This window comes from Harpia harpyja, chromosome 8 (genome assembly GCF_026419915.1).
Source record: "Harpia harpyja isolate bHarHar1 chromosome 8, bHarHar1 primary haplotype, whole genome shotgun sequence".
Taxonomy (NCBI): domain Eukaryota; kingdom Metazoa; phylum Chordata; class Aves; order Accipitriformes; family Accipitridae; genus Harpia; species Harpia harpyja.
Window position 1 is genome coordinate 30,238,698 of NC_068947.1, and position 18,442 is coordinate 30,257,139.

At 40.0% G+C, this 18,442-nt stretch overlaps 1 protein-coding gene across 4 annotated transcripts in view; it reads left to right on the top strand.

The window, feature by feature from the left end:
- Positions 1-18,442, top strand: part of SAMSN1 (SAM domain, SH3 domain and nuclear localization signals 1) — a 123,265-nt gene that overhangs the window by 81,812 nt on the left and 23,011 nt on the right. The window contains exon 1 of one of the 4 annotated variants that reach the window (XM_052794110.1): positions 4,550-4,717. The exons of 2 other annotated variants lie outside the window; for them this stretch is intronic. In XM_052794110.1, the coding sequence (XP_052650070.1) occupies positions 4,661-4,717 (57 nt within the window). In that variant the 5' untranslated portion in view covers positions 4,550-4,660. Of the gene's footprint in view, positions 1-4,549; positions 4,718-8,577; positions 8,710-18,442 lie in introns of those variants that run through there. One more of the 4 variants, XM_052794111.1, reaches the window with a different exon arrangement.

Here is an 18,442-nt window from a genome sequence, read left to right on the forward strand (position 1 = left end):
AGCATAAGAGAAGGAAGAATCACAAAAATATTTTTTCAGGAAGAGAAGGAAGCCTAGCAGTCTGGGAGAGGCTGAATTCACAATTCTTGGGACTTGGCATGATGAGGGTATTCCTGCTGCTCTGCAACCTGACATTTGCTTAAACAAGCTTAGACTCTGCTCTGTTGTTCCCTCATGCTGTTTCAGTGGTTGTGTGGCATTAAAAATTCCCCCAATGTAAATTATTTAGCAGAGATCAAGTTTTTGAAGCTAACTTCAGATTATTAGCTTTGCTGAATAGGCAGTTTCTGCAGGCTTCATAACAATTATACTTTGTATGGGATAGGAGTCTTCTTGATATAGTGTCAACCCTCTGCCAAATCAAGGGTGTAAACTTAAAATATTCTTTAATCCCATCTTGTTTCTCAAAGACTCCGAGTTTCTGTAGCTTCTTCTTTTATTATTCCTGATGAAAAGCACATAGGAGCCTATTCAACAGGAAATTAAACACCCTGTTGCATGAAGCCCCTAAGCATTTTGGACAATTTTTCAGTACTAAGTTCTGGATGCTCTCAGTGATGAGTGTGGGAGTTTCAAAGATGGGACCTTAAGCATCCAGCTCCATTCCCCAGCATCCCAATGGAAAATCACAACCTCAATATTTGGAGTTAAAATTAAAAGTGAGTGTTTAGTTTAAATAGTTATAAAGACAGCCCAGCCTTACAACATCTGGCTTCTTTCATGGGTTTTTGGCAGAGGAGAGAGGGCTTAACTTCACTTTTTCACACTTCTTCCTTTTAGTTTCCATAGAGTCTTTACCGTGATAGATTATGGAGAGATCTCTGCTGAGTAGCAGCAGTGACTGTAACTGTGGCTGGCCCTGGCTCAGATTAGACCAGGAAAGGGAAGTATCTAGCTATGTTCTGGCCCATAATTAATACATATGAGGAAATTGTCTTCTGCTCATGAACATTCCTTGAGGAAATAAAGATTAAATTTGTTAAGTAAATTATTCACTGCAAATTATTCACTCAGCTTCACTTGCTATTCTGAGATTTCTGCAATATCTGAGGGAGCTAGATCATACCAGGAGAGGCAGGGCCATAAAAGCAGAGGCTGAAGGCATGATTCCTTTCTTGTACAAAATACAAGTCTTACTTTAATTAAAATAAACAGACTAACACACTCTGGGATTGCTTAGCATTAGGGAAAGCAATATACAGCCCCAAGGTATCTCTGAGCCTCCGGTTGAACTTGGACCAGATTTGTCTGATGGACAATGAAATATGTGTTTCTAATACGAAAAAAGTCTCATTTCATTTGCTTTTTGACAGGTGGCCAGTATGCTAAACCCTTCAATCTACTTTGCACTCTACTTCTTAGTTCTATCAGAATAATCAAGTATTCAAAGGATAAGTTTACACTTGCAGTTCAGACTGGAAGTGATCTCTCCTTTCAGGGCAAGGTAACTGGGTGGAGCCGCTGCGGGGATATGGCACTGTTGCGCCACTTGATATCACGTGGGAGGGCAGCACATAAAGCACTTGAATATCCAGGACCATTCATCATGGTCCATTCATTAAAACTGAATAATGATAATAATAAGCTATAAAGTATGTTGCCTTTTATAAATATAAAGGCAGTGGTAATCATTCTCATGGGGTCATCTTAATTATTTTTAAGTGGATAGCCTTTTTCCCAGTCCGACTTCCCAGAGAGAAGAGTGACATTGCCTTGGTATTTCAGGATGGAGGAGTCAATCCAAGCCCTGTAAAATTCACCCTAAAAAACTTCTATTGATTTCACTGAGGTTTGGATCAGGTTCAAAGACCAGCAAAGAAATGGAATAAGTTACCTGCAGTCATGTCCAACAGAAAACTAAGTATGAGAATTTTTCTTTTAATTTTACATAGATGCTCATTCCCCTTTGAAAAATTAGCTTCAAATACAGAGGATATAAGCACTGAGCTTATTATTATTTTTTTAATTCAAAAGAGCTCCTTTTGTAACATATTGGTTAACTAAATTAAATGAACTTAGTGTTACATATGTTTGATTTTCTTCACTTTGTTACTTTTTAAAACTAGTGTGGGTCAACCTTCCAAGGGCAAGAGCATAATCAGGTCAGCTTTCAAGCTGCTATAATTTTTCTGATATGTGGATGAGGAAAGGAAATAGATATGGGTGGGTACTATATCTCTTGAAATGGCCTCTTTCTTCCTGTTTAACAATAAATATTCTACAGAAAGGAAGCTCATATATTACTCTTCAGATGAGTTCCCATTTTATTAATCATGAAGATTTTAACAGTGGCCTGAGACAGGAAATCACAGTCTAATGATCAGCAGAGTCTGATTTAATCCTCATGTTTGGATCAGATTACAAAGAAACACAATGTACTGCAATGTACATCTATGTAGATAAATAGCCAGGTTTAATTACTATTAAACACACACACAGCTTTTATAACAATATATGGCCCTACTGAATTACTAAGGCTGATTAAATATCCATGGTAAAACCTCCTTATGGTTAGAAACTTAAATGGACTTTTCAGGTGTTGTTATCAGATATATGAAAGAAACATATGTCTCAGAGTTCACCATTATTATTAATTAATTATTGGTTATTAATAGTAACAATGATTATGAACTTTGATAGATATGTTATTATTAATAACAACAACAATAATAAATTCAGCTGTCTTCTAGATGAGTGTAGTTCTGATTAAAATGTGAAGTGAAACGTCTTGGTTAATAGGTTGAAGTTCAACACATACTCCGCTGCAATCCAATAACACAGAGAACAAACTTGCATTATATTTGGCAGAATTTCAGCACCTTAACCTTAAACCAGTTCCTCCTCTTCTTCTTACCAACCCGGTTCTTAGAAGGTCTGGAAAGGAAAACCTCATTATACCATTAACATATAATAATTATTATTTCATCAGTTGCCCATCCATCAGAGTCCAAGAAGGCCTCCAAAACTTTTCTGAAACATTTAAATAGAAGTCCAAATAGCAAACTGAAAGGGGAATTCATCTAACCAGCAGTGTCTTATCCCTCCCTGGAGTATTCATATGATAGAGGAAGAATGGAGCAATTCAGCTAAGAGACTACCTGCCTATCTAGCATTGTCTCCTCATAGATGCTTCAAAAACTTAGAAGTCTTTATGGGACTGGGAAAGGCGATTCTAAGTAATAAGACCTGTGCATTTCTTACCAGCTTTCAACCATCAGTTCTTTTCATTTTCAGTTTGGATGGTTTCTTGGTTCAACTTTCCTTGAAATTTGAGTTCAACCATATTAAAAGAATGACATTGAGAAAGTTCATTCTGTGCACTGAGTATTTGGATTGACAAGGACTTCTGAATTTTTATTTGGTGCAAGAGACCTCCACAGTGACTTGCTTTTTAAAAAGAGCTTTTATCTATGCAAAACTTATGAGTAAAAGTTGCTTAGAATAGATTTGCTTGGAAAAAAAATACTTTTGAAAAAATGTTATAAACATTTTGAAAAAAAAGTATTTTTACCAATATTTTTTCTTCACACTTACTCTTGAACCTTTTTCTTGCAATTTAGCTAGAAATAGATTTCTTTTTCATTTGTAGTAATGTTAAATTAAGATATAATTGAAGCTCTGTGGTTGGCCCAAAAGTTTGGGGGTTGAAACTGAGAATTTTCCTCCATCTTTCAGCAAAAAGTTGGGAATTTTTCATGGTTTCAGGTTTTGTGGCCTATGATTCACAACAAATAAGTTTTACTTAGGATGCTCAACACTTTTATTTGTTTGACTTTTTGGCAAATAATATCAAGCAAAATGAAGCAGAAATTCAAAGCTATCGTAATACTTCCACTTTCATTTAGCCTCTGGGCTGTTTTTCAAGAGGGCATGGAAGACCTTTGTCATTCTCCTCTGTCTCTTTGTTGTAAACCTTCTGTTAGACTTGCTTTTTCTCCTTGTAACTTTGTCACGAAATCAAGGACAATGGAGGACTGAAAAGTGCTATTTCAGGGAGTCCAAATTCTGTGATGAATGGCAAAAAATATTCCACCATGCAGAAGAAAAAGATGGCTTTAGAAAACTTCCCTTCTTTGCCAAACAGTGACCTTCAATCTCATTGGTTTTATTGCATTACTGTAGAGCTAAGAGAGAAAGGGAGACATTAGGGACCAGCTAGACCATGTACCACAGAACAGTGTGAACGTGCTGGGGAATAATATCCCTTGGTCCTCAGAACAGCAGCATACATTCTTCACATTCAAGTCCCAGCAGAAGTGGAAATGAAGGGTGCAGTTAGTGCCACAAGACTGAGTGGGGAAAAATAAGAGAGGAAAAGAGGATGATTTTCTTGAGGTTGTCCAAAGTCTTACTGAGGCCTGATGGTGAAATAGGAGATGTCTTAAAGCATTTCTCACTCTGAACCCTTTCCTTATTTTCAACTCATCTCCTTAGTGCACCTCTCTCCTTTCATGTCACTGCCTCCTCTTCTTCCTCACTCCTTCCCCAAAGAAAGATTTCAGGTCACTCACCCATGCCACAAACCAGCTGCGTGCAGTCACATCCTGACAGAATAAGGAACTGCGTAACTGATGTATGCTTGTGCATTACGCTTTGCTGTACTTAGTTTAGTTACAAGCTAGTAGCAGTTGCACATCAGCTGGATAAACCTGAAATAAAAATGTTGAAGAGAAAACCATCTAATGTGTCTGATAAGGAGAAAAGTCAAAAGCCAAAGGTAAGAATGTTTCATTTTTAATGTCAAAGAATAATAACAGGAATTCTTAATGATTTTTAAAAGGAGGATTTCCTTCTAAATCCTAGCTTCAGGATTTCCTGATGTGCTAGCAAGTGCCACAGTGGTATAATCTCATGAAGCTATTTGTATATACTCACTTTATAAAAGTAATGATCCAATTCAAGGAATCACCATTGTGAAGCTGCTATAGCTGTGCTGAAGAGTCCTGGTACCAGACTTTGTTTATTGTTATATGCTCTGCATCAGTCTTTTAACAGAGGGGCTCACAAATATCCCCTCTCTTCCTTTCATCTATGATAAACTGATGATGTCCCATGAAAGAGTGTGAGAATCAGTGAAGAATTAGAAAAGCTATTAAATTTGTTTCTTATTTTAATAGATTTTCTTTTGGATCATCATAACCAAAAGAGGAGAGGGTACCTGGCAATCAGTGTTTCTCATCTTCACTTTTCTGTGAATTATTATACTTTCAGCCTGAAATAAATACTCTGAATAAATTGATAATATGCTACACTGGACACTTTCCACAATCTGCAATTGCAAGAAAGAAAGTGAGAATTTTGCAAGATGCATAAGGATGTGTCCTGTGCTGTGCTAGAAATTTATTTTCAGTCCCTGGACTGGGTGCAGGATGACCTTTGCAAGTGTATTGTAAGCCTGAAGAGAAATGGCTACTGCTAGACCTGAGCGCATCAGTATCCATTTCTATTTCAGTTTGCCAGTGCTGAAAATTTAAATAAGAGATTAGAAAAGCCTTTTAGTATATCTCTGCTCTCAGTAACTCACTGTCTCCTAGTTTACAGACCCATCTTCTTATTGGTTGGGAATACACCTCACTTTGTGATTTCTGGCTCCTAAATATTATTGCAGACACTACTTCAGCAGGAATGTCTTCTGGTTTTACTCAGCATTGGATTTTGTGTACTGCACTTGCAGTTTTAGACTATGACTCATTAATAATTAAAATTAATGTTTTTTCCATGGATTTGAAACAATTCTGAATCCATTTTCCCATGGATTTGAATGGGGTTTTAAGCATTTCACTGGTTGGTATGGTATGTACTTTGTTCTGTTCAGTCGTCATACTGTTTTTTAAAGACAGGGCAGAAGTATAATTAATATCTAATTACACTATAGATTAAGCAAGAAATGACCATGAGACACTGTGGATGGGCTTTGTTTTTCTGTCTGTTAAATAATTTCAAAACGAAATTTTGGTCACTCCCTTCTTCCAAAATAATACATTCCTTAACAACAGTCTGATTTTTTTTTTTTTCCAACACAGTTAGTTAGTCATTCATGAATGCACTCCATGCTATTAAAATGCTGGTATTGTGGCTTCTCAAAAATATACATATATATCATGGTTATGGATTTGATTCACCATATGTGTAAAGCAGGGGTGAAAAGAGTCTAACCACTTGACTGAGTGTCAAACCTGCTGACTTTGTCTTATTGTAAATGTTTACAAAAATGGAAAGGTCTTGGTGAAGTGGCTCAGGATGTCTTTCTGCCTCAGTAGTGTGCTTTGAAATACTTCACCTACTGTAGTCCCACTTTTGCACAGAAATGTGTGAACTTTCCACGATGAGAATGTTTTTGCTGAATGTGCTATTCACAAAAAGGGCATGGGAGGAGACAGCCCCATGTCACACGGAATAGAAATCTTAGCTTGTTGTAGCGTGTTTCAAAACATGCCCAGTGGAAGCAACGCAAATACTAAAGTTGCTTAATATTGAATTGGGTAATGTGGGGCGCAGGTCCTTACCTCCCGACAAAAGTTACAGGGTTTCACAACTGACTTCCCTAGATCACTTCCTGGCTGCCCCTGCTCTGCGCAGGCAACATTTGGTATCTCCTCATACTCGCAGGGCAGGATGCTGTTGTCACTGTGGAGGTCTTGGGCTACCTCACCTTGCCTTTAGGCAGCTTAGATGTCCCAGTGTCTCCAACACATCCACACGGGGCTGACACAAGACCTGTGGGAGAGCCATAAGTTCTGGAGTGTTAAGTGAAAATCAGGTTTGCTACCTTAGGCCCTCAAAGAGGACACCAAAATGATCTTTTTATGTAACTGAATCTTAACCATGGTGACCAGTTGTCTTCATCACAATTGTATGAACTTCTGTGCATTAATTCAAGTGTTTCACCAAGATATTCTTTTTAATCCTTTTGATTTTATTACTTTCTAATGTGAAGAATATCGGCATCCAGTTATGCCTTTTGATAAAGATGAAGGAATACCGTGCAAGGCTGGTGTTAAAACCCTTCTTGAGGCAATTTGCTGTTCCTGTATAAAGCCTCTAGCAGGGGTGGGCAAGTCAATGACCAATGCAGGACTAATACAGATTTTCAGTATCTAACTGCCAGTTCACTATGTGCAATGCATTTACTTTACTTTATTACTGTGGTGTTTAAGGGACTTCTGCAGACACATTAGGTGCTACATAGGCAAAAAGTAGCATCTTACAACTCTCAGTGTCTGCTATGAAAAGGTTGATCCTATGCCATGAAATAGTAGTGTTGCAGTTTTTTTCGTTATACAGCAGGATTTCCGTAGTGCTGCAGTCATGCTAATAACTTCTTTGCATATCTGGCAGATTTTGCATATGCATGGATATGCATATAACTACTGAATGCATTGTATGTAAACTATATAAATAAACTTTCATTGTTAGGCAAAAATAATCTACACCCAGTGTCATCCCAGAGAAGATTGGGAGAGAAATGGGAGAGAAATGTTTTCAAAAGAGATACTGGAAGGATTCCCATCTTTTGCCAATGTTTATCATTGTAGCTACACTTACTGCCGTGGAACTGTACATTTATACCTTGTACATCAGCTGAGGACCCAAGCAGCTGAACTATAAAGGAAAAGTCCCAAGACTTAAAAATACCCTGCTTAATATTGAAGAAATTCAACCAATTGAAGGGCTAAGGTCTCTATTTCAAGCCTGTCCAATCTAACCTATCTGTCTATCCAGCACCTTTCCGGTGACTTTCTATCACAACAGAGCCTGTGCACCTCCCGTCAGGGCATCTACCAAGAGGCAGCTCTCTCTTAGCGCTTCCTTTCAGTCCTCAGCTGCCCCCCTTTCTTTTCTGTCAGGTGAGACATGGCTTGGCTTATATGGCATAGCTGTTCTGAGCCGCGGTATTATTTGTGGGCAGGTGAGGTCAAACAATCTAGTTCTTGCACCCAGTCGTGAGGTTCATGGTCATGCTGATGGCCAGAGTCAGCCTTAGCTCTGCCAGCTCACTGCAGCAGCGCACATGTCTCCTACATTGCTGGAGTTTTAACTGCAGAGCAGGAAAGTACTATACCGAGTAGGGGGAAGTATGCTTTTACTAGATGTGTTTCAGGTATGCGTTTGTGCACTGTCCCACCACCCCTTAGAGAGCTGGGGAGGAGGACAGCAGTTGACTTAGAAGATGAAAGACCGACCCCTAAAATGACCTGGATTTTAGCCTCTTTGACCCTTATGATGTTACAGATATCAGTGTATCTGGGGAGTGGCATGAAGCAGATTTAGAAAGATGGTAAGAAAAAACATTCTAAGAAATTGTACAGGATCTAGTCTTCTCTTTTATATATGCTTCAGGCAGCACCATATCCTGGCACCATACAAATAAAACAGGGTTAAAGCATTTCACAGCTACTCTGCATTCCACTTTGCACTGTTTTGCACATTTGACCAGGTGCAAATGACAATGGAAGGTGCAAATAATCTGTAAACCATCCCTGCATGGTCTTGCCCACTTCACAGGATGTAATGTGCTGGGCAGAGCCTATTTCTTTCTCTGTCTCTCTCAAATTCCTACAGACACAGCAAACTTGAGGACTGCCTGATGATTGTTGGCTTTACTTCAAGCTGAAGCAAAGACGACTTTGTGCCATTTTTTTCTGGCTTGACTGAAGGAAGTCTTGTGTCTTTATTCTACATGACAGTTGATCTATGTTTATGCTAAAGGTCTGAGACGTTTTTGTTTCCTCATTCTGCTTCCAAATGTGCTTGGTGCTTGAAACTCAGCTTACTTCTGGTGTGTAAGACAATCCAGGGTCAATGCCTGTGCATTTTGTTTAGGCAAAAATATGTCCAAGCTTCTAATTAAATCGATATTCACTTACTTAGGTGATAAATTATTATTTGTTTTCAGGGTTAAGAGAAAATAGTGGCAAATCCAATGGGAGGAAATATTTTCATGTGCAACTTTGTCCCCTAGTACTATTTCATACCAATAATTTTCCTTTTTATAAGCTTTAAATGAAACCCTGCCTCCACAGAAATCAATGCACATTTTTGCCATAGACTTGAAGCCAGGATTTCCCCTTTTTATATATTCTTCACAGAAGGCCTGATTGTCGTGGTTTAACCCCAGCCAGCATCCCTCTCCCAGTGGGATGGGGGAGAAAATTGGGAAAAGAAGTAAAACTCATGGGTTGAGATAAGAATGGTTTAATAGAACAGAAAAGAAGAAACTAATAATGATAACGATAACACTAATAAAATGACAACAGCAATAATAAAAGGATTGGAATGTACAAATGATGCGCAGTGCAACTGCTCACCACCCGCTGATTGATGCCCAGTTAGTGCCTGAGTGGCGATCCCCCTGCCCCCACTCCCCCCAGTTCCTATACTAGATGGGACGTCCCATGGTATGGAATACCCCGTTGGCCAGTTTGGGTCAGGTGCCCTGGCTGTGTCCTGTGCCAACTTCTTGTGCCCCTCCAGCTTTCTCACTGGCTGGGGATGAGAAGCTGAAAAATCCTTGACTTTAGTCTAAACACTACTGAGCAACAACTGAAAACATCAGTGTTATCAACATTCTTCGCATACTGAACTCAAAACATAGCACTGTACCAGCTACTAGGAAGACAGTTAACTCTATCCCAGCTGAAACCTGGACACTGATCCTGATTCTGAAAACACTTAAATGAATGCATTAGCTGTGATCGCATTGATTTCAATGGGATTTGTCACCTGAGTAAAGGTTGTCGCTTGCCTAAGTGTTTGGAGCGTGTAGTGCAGACAGATGCTATAAGCAAGTTTTTTGGTGCTGCTTTTTTCTTAGACAGTGGCTTGTGACCCTCCAATGGGGAATACTTATTAAAGAAAAGAAAATAGAAAATAGGTACAGCAAACCTAACAACCTAAAATAATCCAAGACATAATTAGATCTTCTCTAGGACAAGATCTGCAGTGAAGAGATTGCTCAGTGTTAATGAATATTAACTAGGATTTATCCTTGAGTGGGGAAAGCTGAGGGTTTTAATTTTATTTCAAAGGTTAAGACTGGTAGAGTTCTGAAAATAGCGAGTTTTATATTCTTTTCTTTCCCCCTGAAATTTTGAGTGCATAATAAAAGAATCACTGCTAATGTCACAGATGCTAATTTTCACAACCATGACTGAAGTGATGTTCGTTTCCATTTGCATTTCATTCTAACAATGATAAGAGGTGATGAGTTGATGATAAGCTGTTTTCACTGTACTGCCCGCTGTGCAAATTTATGCTTATAGGCAAAGATGACACATAGTTCTGTCATTAAAGGTCTTTACTGCATTGCCTCTTGAAGAAAGACTGTTTGTCAAAACCCATTTGAACTCTGTTAAGTAAGCAGAAATGGGTGACAACATCTGGGAAGTAGTTTTAAGAACCTGGTTTATGGGGAAATAACCTGTGGGCCTTTATCAGGGAGGGTTCAGAGAAAGAAAAAATTATACTTTTAATAACCATGTATGTGTAGATGGGGAAAAAAGGGATTGCAGGTGACACTTCAGAAGGTGTTTCCTGTCTCCCTCAGGCTTCATAAAAAATTAGAACAAGGTTAGAGTTAACCTTGGATTATTTTTCTTGTGTGAGTGGAAGGCTCTACAATCATATTACTGCCCCTCTTACCTCTGGTATTTTTTCTTCATTTACATTATCATTTTGCTTCTTGATCATCAGCCAATGTTTGGGGTTTTTTTAACAGCAGTTTCAGAAAGTTGTTTGTGTCTTAACATATATGTTAGCATATCTCTTCTAGTAAGGTCTTGACATTTGAGGAATTTTGTTTTCTCACCAGAAAGTAAGGGTCCAGCCTTTGTGGAGAAAGAACAGCCGTCTCTCTCCTGTCCCTTGCCCCCTCCACATTTTGATGCTTAGATCAACACACAGGCTCATTGAGGGCTCACACAACCCTTGACTAGCTTGTGTGCCAAAGGAAAAAAAATTACATCTGTGGCCTGGTCCAGTCCTGGCCTCTTTTGTGTGTTCCCTTGATTACAGCACCTTTTATATTTTCACTAACTTTGCACAAAATTCGGATAATTTCTTATTTCTTCCCTGTCTTGGTTTTCCTTCACTAGCCAGGCTTAAGTCCTTAATAGCAGAATATTTTAAAACAAGTGAGAGCAAATTTCCTGAAGGGAATATTTTCAAATTAATATTCATTTTGCTTAGAGTAAAAAATCCAGTTCAGTTCTTTGTTTCCTAAGCAAGCAAGAGCATTTCAAGAAGTATGTCTGAACCACTTTCTCCAGCCATTTTTAGAAACCAGACAATCAATCACATCATTTATAACTGTACTCTCTGATAAATACTGTAGCACAGCTACCAAGGTGACATAAATCAGCATTAGTTGCCATCTAATTCTTTAATTAGCTTTATAGAGCAGTTGACTTATTTCAATATTGTGTTTCTAGGAAACCCCAAATACCCCAGATTAAACATTGCCCAGGATATCTGTCATTGCTGGAAAAAAGCAGTCACTATGTACGGGGGGGACAGGCAGAGGATGTGGCCTACAGTTTTCTGTAGGTTTCAACACTCTTCTAGTAATCTGTGTCATAGCATAAATCCAGACTGAAGTTGGTATAATGCCATCGCTGGCCAGCTTGTATAAGCAATTTGTGGGTGGCTACAAACAGTTCAGCCAGAAGAATCAAGCCCTTGATGTGTGGGCAGAAACCCCTGGCAATACTCCAGAGAAGGAAAAAAAAGTCTTCTCAGCCTCTGTAATCACAATATCCCTTAACCTTTATCTTCTGAAAGCTTGCAACAGAGACAGCAGAGTTACTTCTGTTGTTAGAAACAGTTATACTCTCCTCCACAAATTAGCAATGTCATTTTTTTTGCTAGAGATATTGCTGCTTGGCACCAGGCTACAGATTATATATGCACTGAATATTTAGCAAGTCATATGTCCTTTAAACCATCCTAATGGAAAACTTTGTTTCGTGCACCAGAGGAAGGTGTCTTGTATGTGTGTTGATATTCCACAGGAAGATGAATGACCACCTACTTTTTTCACAAGTGAATCTCTCCTGTATACCTGCTTGCTCTTACCTTTCTAGCTTTTTATATCTTATTCCACTTACAGTGTACGCAAGAGCATGTTCTTACTTTTTCTCTTCTTCCCAAACTTGAGGCTGAAATTCCAGCCTAGGGAAAAGTTTGGAGATCTTTAACTGCTTCAGAGAAGTTTCTTCTTTGACTATACATGTTATATACCATACTGCCACTTTTCCCCCATACCTCTTTGGTTTATTCCATGGATACACAGAAAGCTGGATAATGACTTCACCTGAACAGTCTTCAGGCTGCTTAATTGCCAGTCATAACATCTCCTGGCATCTTTCTGGTAAACGGAATGTCAACAGCAAAGGCTCTGTCATCTCTAACCATCATCCAGCACTGAGCCTGACAAGCTTTCTCTGGGAAGAAGATCCAGTGATCCACCTACTGTTTTGCACCATTATGTTTTCTGGATGGAGTTTTAGTCCCTTTCCTACCCTTTTATGTCTTCATCCCCTTCATCATCTTCACAAGAACAACCAAGTAACCTTACACTCCTGTACTAGATTTCCATGGGCTGCTGAATGGTTATTTCCTTGAGAACTGTAGGAAGTTGTAAGTTCCTCTACTTGGTCATGCTGACCTCATTCAGAAGGGTAGGTTTGCTGTTCTTTCAGGTATGTTGAAAGGCAAGTGAGACATGAGGCTACTGGAATACTTGAGTACTTGGCTTTAGGTTTTCCTGCAGTGTTTCTCATGGCTTCTTTGGGAAGAAGAGAAGCACTAGAGGAGTGCTGTTCAACCAGAAAACATGGAAAAGCTATGGTGCAGTTTCATGCCTTCCCTCTACCATTATGTTTGAGATAGAGATGGAGCCATTGACCATGCTGCTTGTCATTGACAGCCTGCAGCCATGAGATAAAGAAATCGGCTTCACTTAGCAACAGCACAGCCAAAAGCAGATGTGTGAAGATGAGATGACAAAGTGGCCAAGACAGCTGAATGAGCTCACGCAGCTTGACTGTCTGCTGCCTTCACCTGTGCAAAGCGGATGCTGAGCTTTGCCACTCATGAATTGCTTTCACTTGCTGCAGCTGTGCTGTATTTCTCTTACACTTCTGTCTGTCTGCCTCTTCTTTTAAGATCAGATATTAAGTCCAAAAACCACTTCACAGAGCTGGAAAGGGGACATGGTTCACTGATGGATGAGCAGCTCGGAGCCTGTCGAGAGGGTGCATGAAATGACTGATGATGGTAGAGCAGGCAGTCAGCTCTAGTCACAAGTACATGGCACGGCTCTTCTGATATTGTCTGTTGGGGTGTTTCCATGATTTTCTTCCTGTCTCTATAATGGAGCTTATATTTGCTTGATTAATAACTTTTGGTAATTGTGGTAAAATGTTTGGAAACTATGTGTTTGGGATTTTAGTTAGTATCTGAAGGAATCGGAAGGGCAACATGTTCCTACCCATTCATGAGAGCTTAAAGCCTTGTACCTGGCACAATCCCCTTTGCAGTGATAGGCCAGATTTGAGTAGGATTTGGAGTATGGCTTTGAATTTGGGGTTCAAAGAACACCTCAAAGCCCTCACTGCTGCCTGTGCCTCAGTAACATCATCTCATTGGTGAGTGTCTCTCAGCTACGTGTGGTTTTCATGGAGGCTGTGGGAGCAGGGGAGGGCTGAAAAGCTCAGTCTCAATTTTGTCATGTGTCAGAATGAAAACACACTTCAAGCACCTGGTACATTTGTTTTTCATGAGGTGAAACTGTAGTTTTCCACTGAGCTGTGATCACAATAACCCTGTGCCACACAGATAATCGAATGGAGAGAAGGGAACTGATGTGCCCATACTAGACTAGTACCATTTGCTGTGCCCAGTACCCCCAGTGAGCTGTTGATTGTATTAATTCCTTTCTGGTATAAGAGTGACCTGAACAGAATCAGCATGCTATCTTGTCTTCAGACAACTAGATTTTTTTCCTGGGATTGCAGTTACAGAACTTATGCTACAAAGAAAACCCAGAATTTAACACATCATAACTTCTGCACTAAGAAGTATTCTTATGCAGCGCTAAATCACGAGGAAACGCTGAGCTGGAAACCTTCTTTCAGCTTTCATACTGGTCCAAAACCAAAAGCTTATTGAATTTATTTTATGAGTTCAAATTTCCAAGGAGCATATTTCAGACTCCTAGGCATATGTTGTGCAAGCATGTCCAGTTTTTTAAGCCTGCGAGGCTGCAATGAAGTGCTATGTGTGCTTTCTTCAACTAGACAATAAGGATAACTTTTGTCCGTGGATGGCAATAAGCCAACATTGGAACTCAGCTTTCTGACAAGGGAGGATACATGAAGGGGAAAAAATGGTCATCATTTTAAAGGAGTCAAAAGTTAACCCACTGTAATGAGTATAGTCTTTTGGTTTAGTTTGGTTCTGTTTTCCAAGATAAAAATAATGTAAATAAATGGACATATAGATCTGATGAAACACTAAAAGTCACAGTGCCTGGGGATAGATACTGCACTGAATTTTGCTTCTTTACTGTAGTGCATCTCCATTAAGGCAATTTCAGCTAATCTCACTATGGATTCATTAATCAAGTGTAGTCAGGATGTCTGAAGGAAGATAATGAGGGGGAAAAAATTGGCCTATTGTTTGGATCTTATTCTTCAGCTAGTTAGTTTGTTCATCATGTTCCGTAATATTTGTATCCTGATAAATAAGTTCCAGTCACAATTAGTTATCATAGCAGATGACTAACACATCTTCATTTATTACAAGTTCAAAATTACTCCATAAATAGATCAATTAAATTTGTGTTCTCTTTACATCACATGCCTATACAGATTTTCAGCCTTCAGTATCAGTTAACAGTGAAATGGAAGCAAGGTGGACCAGTAGTATTTTAAAATTTCCTCCCTTTTAGCCAAAGGTGCAAGCATCGATGGAGACAAAGTCCCTAATCTTACATCTTTTTCTCTGAGCACTAACATCCTAAATGCATACTGCAGTATCAGCAGTCTCTTAGTGCCTTCCAAAATTTCTCCTTTAAAATGCCTAAGAAAAGATTTGTTCATTTTTTACTCATTTTTTACTCATTTAGGATTACATACTGTATATCTGCCCCACATAAAGCTGTCACTATATTACTTTAAAAAAAAAAAAAAGTTGAGGTTCCAAAAGCCCAGTGGGGTTGGAGACTGCCGAAGATGGGAATGTTTATAAGCACTGTGATATTAACTGCAGCCCTCAACCTCAGGTGACATAAAGCATGCAAAAAAGAACTTTCTGTCAGTTTTATTATTTCTAAAAAGGTTCCCCTTGAAAGAGAAGAGTGACCTTGCTCTGCTGAGCTGACATATGCCACTGAATTAATGGCTAAGCTTTGCTGTAGGGAAGCTTGCAGAAACATTACAACTCCAATGGCTGAGTTTGCTGTGAACATTAATCAGGTGAACCAACATGATGTATCAAACACTCATTTAAAAGTAATAAAAACTAACTCTCTTCCCCCCCCCTCCCCCAAGTTTCTTAGAATTAGCTTATTGTTGGTCATTACCTGTTGTCAAGGGTAAGACTGCAGGACAGCAGTAAAACTGGTATAAGGGTTTTCTAAAGTTTGCTTACTCTTCAGAAAAAACAAATGAGCCTTTGGGATGGTCAAATTTAACTGTGACTTAGAGGTTATTTTTTAGTCCTGTTTCCCTCTGGAAGGTCATTTGAAGGAACACCTTCCACTGAAAACGTGCCTCTCCCTAGCAAGGAATGCAGAAGCTGCCTTTCATTCTCGGTGACTCCCTGGGAGCAGGACCAGGTCCCATGTCATGCACAAACGAAACGTTATGATAGGCAAGGAGGCTCTGGCTGCCATCGAAATAACCGCTGTTAAGGGTCTGGTATGGCTGTGGTGCAACAGCCGAGTCGCAGGGGCTCTGACCAAAACACCGTCATACCAGGCAGGAGTATTTTCTGCCTATCCCCTGCTGCTCTGCTCTGGGGTGGGCAGGCGAGTGTGCTGCAGTCAGCAGCTGTGGCCGCTTCTCAGGCTTGCCGAAAGGAACAGCAAAGCCCTCGGGCATGCTGTGTCTCCCCGTGCTATTCTGCGTGCCTTCTATGTATAGCACACCGAGGCCGTAGGCTCCTTATCGCCGCTTCTGCTCTGGCATGGGAGCTGGCATGGCAGTCGCGTAGCCACCTCCTCCGGGGGAGTACGCTGGCTGCCCCACTCCGTGTCTGCTGGACAGGTATGGGGGTCCTTTTAAAACTGAGCCCTGGGGGGCTGCATGCTTCTCAGCTCGTCTTTGGGCACATGTATTTTCATCTTGACTTCAAGCCTGCAAACACACATGTGAGTCATTTCTCTCGCACAAGAAATCCAGCTGAACCCTGCAAGGTCAGGACCTAGGTAATACACAGCATTAATAAAATCGTGCTGTATAAGTAAGCAGGGAAAGGACTTTAATTGAAGCAAGGTGATTCGGTTTTAAAATATGAGAATTTATCTCTGAATTCATCTGGTTCTGAGAGGAGAAAGTTTCAGGAGAGGAAAGATGTTGGTATTTAAGAGATTAAAGATCAAAGCCTGCAATGCTTACGTAGTGTGTAACCAGTCTTTACTCAGACAGCGCTCCCCTTTACTGCAGTCACAGGTCTGTGGAGGGTGGATTTCCAGGCTTGTCCCTCGATGTTTCTGCCCATGTGTAAATGAAGGGTAAAAAAGGATACTAGGGAGGTAGAAGTGCACATCATGCCAAGTCCTTAAGTGTCATTTTCATAGCTCCTCTGAGTTTGTCACACATCCTTAACCTTCTTTTAAAGTCATTTTCTTTTCATGGTTTTGTGTGCCACTGAAAGTCACTTTTAATTAAATGTCATATAAATAATAAAGGCTTAATTACATAATTATTGCAAATACCTGTGTGCACACTCCCCAGATTGGACAGACTGCCAGAGGAGCACTTGGAGTGACTTTTCTCACTGGGAACTGAGAGTGCTCTGCAGCAACTGGGCAGGAACAACGGTGCTCAAAATTCAGGGTCAATGCACATTTGAAGGAAGAGGAGTCAGATCCCTCCCCCCCCCGCACATTTTGCAACACTCAGTTGCAAAAAACTTTCTTAGTGTTAAGATCGGCGTTTCTTAAATTGCTTCCTTATTTAGTTCCTCACAAACTTTTTAATCAACACAGCACATTTTTTGCCAGATGAAGTTGCCTTTTTGCTCGGACTTCCTACGTGGCTCGCCTCTTCCTGAGGAAGACTTACAGACCTTGCAAACCATCCTGCCCTTGTTTAACTTCACAAACGGTAGCTTCCCCCTTGCTCTCAGCTGCATTGGTGCCTGCCCCGTGCGAGGTGCCCTTTGAAAGCACTCGAGAACCAAGTTTCTAGTGGAAATTCTGACGTGCGGGCTGGGTTATCAGCAACTACGTGCTTTGTGTCAGCATTGGTTCAGGCTTGAAAGACTGAGGCTGGTACCAGATAGAGGTACTGATAAAACAGCCACCCAGTGTTTACTTTGGAGAGAGAAGTTTGTTGACCTGGAGGAGTGTTAAGTATGATTAACTCATTACTTTACACCGCTTTTCTTTTTCAGTCATTTTCCATCCTTAAAATTAGGGTGTGTGCTCTGATGCTTCATGGTAGCACTTTTGTTCAAAGACCACTTTGCTCCCCTCTCTTCCCACCTCCATGCAGTTACTGAATACCAGACCATGATAACAACCAGTCTTTTATAGAGTCATTTTTAAACCAGTTAAAAATGCCATTTCAGTCGATTGCCCTATTTGAGTTAGCAAGAACAAGCTGTATCTTTTTTATTGCTTTTGACTGGCGAAGTACAAGGTTTAGGCCATGTTTCGTGTGGGCTATAAAGTTATATTAATAGCTTGGTTAGTGGTCAGAAGTTCTACATGTGTAACTAACGTGTAAATAGGAAAAAATCCCTGAGGTAGAGAAGTCTTCTCTTTTTTGGTTCTCTATTACTCTTTGGAGAGTTACTGAATTTTGTATGCAAATTCTCATTCTTTATACAGAAGTGAGGGGGGGGTTGTTGTGGTGGTGTTTTTTTTCACAGAATATCCCAAAAGATAAAAATTCCTATCTTGCCTTCTGGGAAAGTAGGAGACAATTTCTTTGATTACCTATGCAATAAGATAAGCTAGCAGAGTGGCAGTATTCATCCCTACTTTGGTAACTCTTAATTTCATTCTCAGAGTAGTCTCCTCCTTCTGAAGGGACTAGGAGCATCAGAGAATAGAAGAAATGAAGCAAATCCTGAGCTCCACTTATCTCCATCAATCAAAGCAGCAAGCACAGACTGTCCCCTTGGCAGCTGCTGCAGCTTCTTCTGAGGAGAGAGGGAAGAGTACAAGTGTCTGTGGCAGGCGAGAAAATTGGGCAACATGCTGAGCTCCTTT